Source organism: Phyllostomus hastatus, unplaced genomic scaffold, assembly GCF_019186645.2.
Source record: "Phyllostomus hastatus isolate PE091 unplaced genomic scaffold, TTU_PhHast_1.1 phas_contig_551, whole genome shotgun sequence".
Lineage (NCBI taxonomy): Eukaryota > Metazoa > Chordata > Mammalia > Chiroptera > Phyllostomidae > Phyllostomus > Phyllostomus hastatus.
In genome coordinates, this window is record NW_025333909.1 from 4,135,212 (window position 1) to 4,144,424 (window position 9,213).

The 9,213-nt window shown below is 49.3% G+C and overlaps 1 protein-coding gene across 1 annotated transcript; it reads right to left on the reverse strand.

The window, feature by feature from the left end:
• Window positions 1-271: 271 nt before the first annotated feature.
• Window positions 272-4,859, reverse strand: LOC123824387 (potassium voltage-gated channel subfamily C member 1-like). The gene is made up of 4 exons (XM_045847533.1): window positions 4,375-4,859; window positions 3,890-4,098; window positions 2,736-3,269; window positions 272-2,497 (listed from the first exon to the last, which is right to left on the reverse strand). Exons 1-4 carry the CDS (start codon window positions 4,508-4,510, stop codon window positions 1,676-1,678), a joined length of 1,701 nt encoding a protein of 566 aa, XP_045703489.1. The 5' UTR covers window positions 4,511-4,859; the 3' UTR covers window positions 272-1,675.
• Between the last annotated feature and the right edge of the window lie 4,354 nt (window positions 4,860-9,213).

Consider the following 9,213-nt stretch of genomic DNA (forward strand, 5'->3'; position numbering starts at 1 on the left):
AACAGCATAGCCAGCCTTCCATTTTACTTCATCAACCCCTGTGACTGTCTTCTTCCCCACCTCACCCTGTTCCCACCAAAAACAAAATGTTCTTTCTTCGTCAAAGTGTGTGATAATAGTCTATTCTGAGAAACGGATGCAATAAAAATAGCAAATTGTTTTACCTTACCAAATAATTTGCCCACACATCTTGTCATTAGTTTATTACACCACCCCATCCCTGCTGATGCCCATAAGCCTCTACCCCCAAAATCACAGATAGACCCTGGAATGGAGAGTTCAAAAGATACTTTATTTAAAAGTTTTGTAAACAGAATTATACTCACAGCTTCAGCAACAGTGAGAGTTCAGTTCTACCTCCCTGCTCAGCCCACTTGCCTGGAGCACTTCCTCACACACCCCAGTGGCTTCACTTGAAGTCAGACCTGAGGAGGTCCCTTCTCTCCCTCCTGAAAGCCAGTTCCAGGAGAGGTATATGGTTGTTGGCACCACAGGAAATGCCAGGAGGGAAGAGCATGCAGGCAGTAGAAAAAGGAGGAAGAGGGGAGAAGAAGACATGGAAAGGTGGGAATATTCAATAGCAGCCAGGATTGGAGGTAGACCCGTTGTGGGTACTGAAAAGTGTTTGGAAAAAATTAAAAAGAATTGTAAATGAGTATATCCAAACAAATGTTAAAAAAAATATGGAAGAGGAAATCACTTGCCTACTCTTGGCAATAAATCCAATTTCCTCAATCCCGTTCATGCAATGTGTAGCAATAACATTTCATGTCTACTAGTGACTACATAGTGTTATTGTAGCTGAGATAGTGTGGTTAATATTGACTAATATATTGTGATTAATGATGGTTAATACTATATCTAAAATATTATTTTAAAAAATCACAGAGATGGGAAACGAGGGAAGGAGTAGGGAAAGATACAATGGGATAAAGAGGACATTATGGAGTTAGAGTGCTTTCTCGGGTTCAGACCTGGCTGACCCGCCTCTTTTTCATCTCTGAGAATCTCCAAAGGCCTCCTTATGGCTCTAAGGAGCATTTGTCCCAGGACCAGTATAGGGACCAATGCTACAATCTGGCTATGCCTGGGCATTGCTGGTACTGATTACCATCAATATTCATAACCAGTTGCTGTGAGATATCCACAGACAGTTGCTATCAATACCCACAGCCAATCATCATTGATATCCATAGGTGAATGATGTTAATATCTCACTGCAACCATCACTAAAGGTCCCCCATCTAAACTATGGTCTAGTTGGAGGTATAGGGGACAGCAATGAGGGGATGGGAGGGGAAAATTGTCGAGAGGGGGATTTAGCACCAATCCAGGAATTCAGGAAGAACTATACCCTATCATTCCTGGTCACTTCAGGATTAAGAGAAAGGCCTAGGGTGGGGCAGAGAGAAGCTGAGGCCTAGCTGGCCTTGCCCCTAACCCTCTTCCTTCAGGTTTCCCCCACCCCTGATAATGGCGGGGGTTGGGTGGGTGGGGGGATTCTACCCTTCAGGCCATGACTAGCTAATACTGACTAGCAGAGATTGCCATGACCTGGGATTACTCTTCAAGGATTCTGTGCCAAATCTAAGGCCAGGAATCCTTATCTGTAACCAAAAACTGGCAAGAGGAAGGAAGGGAAGGTGGGGTCCACCCCTTTTGACCAATGGGCCCATCACAGAATCCCACTAGGCCTCAGTTTCTGGCGGGCCAGGGCGACAGCATAATAACGCTGGAAACGAACCAGGAGCACGGGAACCAGCAAGACACCAGTGCACATGCCCACAGTGGCTGTGACAGCAGCAGTGAGCTGGCCCAGAGCAGAGAGGGGGTAGACATCTCCATAGCCAACAGTGGTAAGAGTTATGACAGTCCACCAGAGACATGTAAAGATGTCTCCAAAGTGGGGCTCACCCTGACCTGGGGTGGACATGCCCAAGAGCTCCCCATAGAGGAAGAGCAAGCCAAAGAATAAGATCTCAGCCACCCAAATCAGGAGAAAGGCACACACCTCCTTCCAGGAAGAATGAAGGGTATGGACCAGGACTCTCATGGCCAGGGACTTTTCAAGGAAGCCCAGGAGACGAACCAGCTTGAGGACATAGAGAGAACGAATGGCCCCAAGTGTTAGGCTGAGACGTGGTTGCTGTTCAGCCTTGTCACCCACCACTAATTCCACCAGCACAGGGAACAGACAGAAAATGTCAGCGAGATTGAGAGGGCTACACAGGAAGCGCACCTTATCAGGGCAGGAAATGGCCCGGGCAAAGAGCTCAGTTCCAAACCAAAGGGCACAAAGCAGTTCCAGGTAGAGCAGGTGGGGGGCACGGCGGTAAACAAGACCATTGTTCTGCTGCTGCCGATGGTTTTCCCCCACCCCTACCCCATGTCCCATAGGAGTGAAGTTGGCAGAGAAGTAATCCAGCTGGACCTCCGTCTCCTGGAAGAAGATGACCAGAGCACACACGGCAAAGAGTGTGGAGATCAGGGAAAGGCACTGGGGGAAAAGAGGCATGTTAGAAGTACCCCCATTTACCAGCCATCCCCACTTCTCTAACTGGACCCCACCCTTCTTTGTCTCCCTTTTTGGAATCCCCTCAAATTCTCCTGGGTACTTGTAGATTCAGGGCCCAAGCACCAAGCCAAATGTGTGGCCATTGTGGCAACTTGGCAGGGAGGGCCCTGTGGGAGAAAGAGTGTCTAGCATGGTGCTACAACACTGTTTAATAAGTTACCTTGGCCCCTAGGGAAGACTGGGGTTGGTCAAGAAGCACCCAGAGCCACGGCTTCCAAGCATTCCGCAGTCCCTGGCCTTCGATGGGGTTCAGCAGAAGGCGCTCATCCATGTGGGCATTCTCACAGGCCTCCCAAGACAGAAAGTCCTGGGTTCGGGTCTCCTTGCCACTGAGCTTGAGCCAGCAGCAAGGTGCCAGTGGCGCTTCTGCCAGGCCCCAATAAGCCAACTCCTCCTCTAGGACATCCCGACAAACGTTGGCAGGGCAGTGCAGCTGCCGAGTACGGTAGTAGCCCAGCACGTAGCCAAAGAGTTCAGGATTTCGGTCAAAGAAAAACTCTCGAACTGGTGGACCCTGAGCAGCTGGGGTGCCAGGCGGGGGTGGTTCGGTCAGCTTGTAGAGACGGGTGCCTGGAAAGGCCCGCACAGTGCTGATGTAGGTCTCATGGCGCATGCCCCCCACGTTCAGGATCAGTTTATCATCCAAGCCCTCCATGGCAAACTGTGAGCCTGCTTCTCGGCTGGCTCGGATCCGCTGGCAAGAGGAGGGATGACAGGGGTTAGGACGAGGTCCTCCGGCTCTCCTCTCCCCTCCCAGGCTTGGCCAGGGCAGGGAGAGGGCTGAGGGCCACAGAAGTGATGTGGCAGCCCAGGCACCCAAGGGAGGCTACCCCAGGCTGGGAGCTGGAGGTGTCTCTTCCTCCTGGGTCTTCGAGAATCAGGAGGACAGCCAGCTCTCAGATGTAGTCACAGTGACTAGCCAGAATCTCTCCTGGGCCCAGCAATTCCAGGAGAAAAGCCAGCCTAGTCTGGAAACAGATGTCTTTCAGGGGATCTTAGGAGATGCCTGGTGACTCTGAGAGAACAACTGTGCCATGGTATACAGCAGAGGAGTCACAGACAGGCAACCGCAGACTACATGGGTAAGATGGGGGCAGGGATGTCTCTTAATCCTCTGTCCACAACCTTGAAAAAGGGGTGGAGGATGGGGTGGGGGAGGGGATAAAAAGAGAAGATGCCAAGGGAGGCTAAGTGCAGGAAATGTGGAGTGAAGATGGGAGTGACAGAGGAAGCTGGAGGGCCTTAGAGATCCCTTGGCCTCCACAAGGAGTAGGAAGTGCCTGACTTGAGAAACTGGCTGGGGGGTCGGCAGACCTGACAACGATGATTTTTGACTGCGACTCCCCTGGCACCTGGTCCCGGGCACTCGTCAGCAGCACCAACAGCACCAACAGCACCAACAGCATCAACAGCACCAACAGCACCAAAAGCACCAGCAGCACCAGCAGCATCAGCAGCAGCAGAGTCCGTTGGTCTCTCTACTGGGCGCCCTAAAATTGCTTTGGGCTTAATGAGTTCCTTGCCTGGGAACAGAGAGGGGTAAGAAGAAAGGGGGGGCAAAGAAGACAGAGGGTGGTAGGAGCACAGAAAGGCAAACCAGGGGAGTCAAAACACCTACCCAGATCTACATTTCAGTGTCCCCATACCCCCTGACAGGCAGCCTGCTAGGGCCTCCCATGTCTGTCCCTGAGGGCAAAAAGGGAAGACAGCACAGGCAACCACCTCCAGCCTGGGAACCTCACACCTCACACCCCCACCTCCCACTCCCCCCTCGTTTCAGCCAGTCTTTCCTCACTCACTTGGTTGTTTTGCGTGATCCACGAACACTGGTAGTGAAGGAACCAAAGGCTGGCTGGGCGGTGGAGCTGGAGGCGGTGGGGCGGGTGGTGTAGTCCGCATTGCTGCCGCTTCTGGAGTTCTTGACTGCTCTTGCATGGAGAGATCTCAGGCCCCAGGACCAGGGTGTGCTCATGGAAGAGCTGGCGAGGAGCTGGGGTTTTCCAGGAGCCTCCCGTTCCTGCTGTGGCCAGAAGAGCAAGTGATGAGAGGCAACAATCCGGCTCAAGGCTATATGTGTTCCCGCCTGCTTGGTTAGGGAGGCCTTCCTGGCCCCCAGCCTGCAGGGAATCAGACAAGAGACCCTAGCCAACTTTGCTGCTCCTCCTTCCTCCCCCAGCTTAGTTCCAGCCCAGAGCGGAGGGAGGGGAGGAGGCAGCTGGAAGAAAAACAGGAAGTTAGGTGGTCAGGCTCCAGCCAAGAGGCCACCTCACACGACCAGTTAATATTTTGAACAACTTTCTCCCCCACTCCACCCCTGCCCAGCGTCACTGTAATTCCCCCACCATCCCCCCAGATCCACTACAGTCCTCCTATCAGAAGCCTGAAAAGGAGCAAGGAGTGTGGGGGGAGGGGGAAGCGAGGAAAACAGCCTGGGAGGCCAGATGTGCTCTTGGCTGTATCCAGCTGTTTCTGCCCACTCATTTTTCTTTCTTTTTCTTTCTTTCTTTTTCTGCTTTTTACCCCCAGTCATTTTTCTTCCTTTTTCTCCAGAGGCCCTGGTGCCAAGGATGGGAGTAGAAATCAGAGAAAAGGAGGGGCATGGAAACAAGGAGCTTCAGAAAAAAACATGCTTGCCTGTGGCCTGTGCCAGGATTGGCAGAGTCCCCAGCCCCTTGAGATAAGCCACATCCCCTCCTCCCCCTCTTTCTCAACCTCCAAGTCCAGTACCCCTTCCTGGGAACTGGGCCAGTCTCGTCTTTTGCTACTGATGAGAGTTTGCCAATCAAGGACGCAGAAGATTGTAAATTCCAAGAAAGCCCCCACCCCCACCTCTTGACCCAGCCCCCATGCCTCCCTCCCACCACCAGACCAGACTTTTCTAGGAGGAATGAAGATTCCTACTACAGTTTAACACCCTCCCCAGCTCTTCCTTTTCAGCCCATCCCTCAGAGCCAGGGCAGAATTGGACTGAGAGTTTCAAGACATGATAGCAGGCTCCTGGCTTCTCTCTTCATAACTGCCTTGCTCTGGAATTGGTGAAGGGGAAGGTCCCCTCAGTGTACTTCATGGTGAGAATGGGGGGAGCAGTGGGCGGTGGTGACAAACACAGCTGTGGCAGGCCTTAGCTCCACTAAGCCTATTCTTACATCAGCCAAGGAGTGCAGACAATAGCCTGGGCCCTTCAGCACTTTCTAAGTGAGAAGGGTAGAGGCAGCAATTGTCTCTCTTACTCTCCCTACCCCACTTCCCTCCCATATCTTGCCCTTCATCCATACTAGCCTTTCTTTTTTTAAAAAGATTTTATTTATTTACTTTCAGAGAAAGGGGAAGGGAGGGAGAAAGAAAGGGACAGAAACATCAATGTGTGAGAGATATCAGTTGCCTGTCACACCCCCCACACTGGGGACCTGACCCGCAACCCAGGCATGTGCCCTGCCTCGAATCGAACTAGCAGCCTTTCACAGGCCAGCGTTCAACCCACTGAGCCACATCAGCCAGGGCTGTACTAGCCTTTCTTCATTCCATAAACCAACCAGTCTCTTTCATAACTGTCCTATCTCTTCCAGGTATCTATTGACTACTTCTTCCACAACCATCTGAAATAGCATCTCTTCGGGGGAAACTTCTCCGAATCCTTCTCTCCAAGACAAGGTCCTGTCCTCTGCATTCTCACAACCCGCTTTTGAGGTTTTATTCTACAGCACTTTTAATACTAAACCATTATTATGCATGTGTCCATTTCCGCATTGTATTAGTTTTCTAATTGTTGCTGTAACAAATTTCCACACACTCAGGGGTTTAAAACAACATAAATGTATTATTATTATTATTATTATTATTATTATTATTATTATTATTATCATCTTTCAGTTCTCAAGGTCAGAAGTCTAACACAAGTCTCACTGGACTAAAATCAAAGTGTTGGCAGGATTCCATTCCTTTCTGGAGGTTCTAAGGCAGAATCTCTTTCCTTGACCTTCCCAGCTTCTAGAGGCCATTTACATTCTTTTGCTCTTAGCTCCCTTCCTCCATCTTCAAAGCCAGGAACAACCGGTTGAGCCCTCACACCTCATCACTCTGACCTCCTTTTCTGCCTCCCTCCTCTTCCATTTATTAAGACCCTTGCAATGGCATTGGTCCTACCTGGATAATCCAGGAAAATGTGATTTTAACATTATCTGATTAGGAACCTAAATTTCCCTTGGCCGTGTAAGATAAGGTATTCACAGACTCCAGGGATTAGGACTTGAAAATCTGTTCAGGGGGCTTTATTCCACTCACCACACCCACCTCAACTGTGAATTCCCCAAGGGCTGAGCCATAACTGACTTATCTTTACAAATTCCTACCCTGCACTCCTCTCTCCAGCCAAGTGTCTGTCACAGGGTGGGCCATTCATCATTCGTCAGTAATTGAACAAACACATGCTATAACCTCTCATAGATACCAAACTTCTCACTTCTCATAAAACAGGCTTCTTCTTTCCATAATTCTAACCTAAATACAACCTGCTTTGTTATCCTAACTGGACTAACACCAGGCCCTCTGATGCTTCAACCCTATTGTTATTTGCATCTGACTAGTGAGTCCTGACTAAAGATAAACTGATAACTAGCCCTGCCAAAGCAGCCATTGCACGAGCAGTTAGCCAGGTCTCCTAAGATGATTGCATCATTTTTGGCTCTGGGCTTCTTCCTGTTCCTCCTAGGTCAGATCTGTAAAGCCTGGGCTGAAGGGGAAAGTAGGAGAGTAAAGAATCCCTGTAGGAAGACCACCCTTCTAGGCCCTCTTTCTGATCTAGTCAGGCCTACCTGCTCCATTCACCTTCACTGTTCTTTGGTAGCCTTCTACATGAGTAGAGGAATAGGTCTTGCCTTTCCTAAGTTAGAGAACTAGAACCCTATCCACATCTTGGGACTTTGTTTCCTACACCCTATACAGAGCTAGGCATGTGAAAAGGTCTCCATAAACACAGAATGTGGCCACAAATCATGTTTGCAAACTCCTTTCCCACTTCATTCATCCTGTCATCTGAGACCACTCCCTACTCTCCCCAAAGAGCATAAATTAATTCATCCCCTTATCTTTCCTCAAGCCATTCTTTCTGTCAAGAATGCCTGCCTTTCCTCCCCCTCCTGTGTTCTCTTTCTCTAAAACACACAAAAACACAGAAATCTGTTCATATTGTTTTAATTTTTTATTTTATTTTATTTATATCCTTACCTGAGGACATGCTTATTGATTTCAGGGAGAGGGGAAAGGGAAGGAGAGAGAGAAGGAGAGAAACATCAATGAGAGAGAAAAACATTGATCGACTGCCTGTTGCATGCACCCCTACCTGGCACAAAACCCAAAATCTAGGCATGTGCCCTGACAGGGAATCAAGTCTGTGACCTTTCAGTTTACAGGATGATGCTCCAACCAACTGAGCCACACTAGCCAGGGCAAAGTCTGTTCATCTTTAAAAGCCCAGCTAAAATGGTCCCCCCTCGGTGAGACCTTCCTTATCATTCTGTCAGAATTTATTCTTCCTCCCTCTCCATCTCCCTAGCAAGTTATAGTTCTATTTAGTATAAACTCCATTCTCCTTTGTGTGCTAGTTTGTTTACTTCTCCACCTCTGGGGTATATTCACCTTGATGTCCCACCCACTGTCCACTCCACTCCCAACCACCACCCACACCCTTTCCTCCATCACACAGTGCCTGGCACCAAGTTTGTGGTCAGTCACTTTTTACCCAGCAAATGAATGATTCACTCATCTTTTCCCTGGTACAATGGAAAGCTCAGGCAAAATTTTGGTCCATGTATTGCGAAGTCCTCCTGTTTCAATGACCCATGCCCTCCTCACCCCCAATTCTACACACAAACTATGGGCCTTGTGTTTTTTTCTATACTCCTTCTCTTTGTGGCCTAAAAGCCCACAATTGCATCACTGAGATGATTGTTGGGGTACACTCACATACTTGCAGAATAATAAAGCTGGAGGAGCCTTTAAGGACTCCCATCTGCTTCCCAGGTCACAAAGTGAGGAACTAAAGCTCACAGTGGGCATGATATTTACCCAAGAACCCTCATCATATTAGTAACCAAATAAGAAGTAAATCCCTGAAAAGTTTAAGAGTTTTCAGTTTGCTTTGCTCACAGCCACCACCCATGAGCCTTGCACAGAAAAGTGAGTAAATGGTGCCACACTGTGGCTAAGAGGCTGAGCTTCACCTACTGGCCTCATTCCTCGAAAGTGGAATTCCCAGCCACACCCTGCTTTCCCTTTCTCCCCTGAAGGATGAGGGGACAGGGAGGCCACCTTCCAGGAATAATCCACATGATATCCATATAGCCACACCTTCTGCCTGCAGGAAACAGGACCCAACTGTGTTTCCCACATTTTCACCAGGCAAGATGGGGGAGTGGAGACAACAGACAGCTTGGGAGCCAAAGAGTCCGGCTTCCTGAAGAGACTTGGAAGAGGCGATTCATACCTTCCTTCTCTGAACCAGCTTTGAAAGCTATTGTCTGGGCCTGTGCTACAGGGCTGGCTATTTGCAAAATATCTCTTTGCCACATCTGGCCTGCTAGGAATTGGCTTTATATCCTGAGAGGGACCTATCTAATCAGAATATGCAGCTATGAACACCC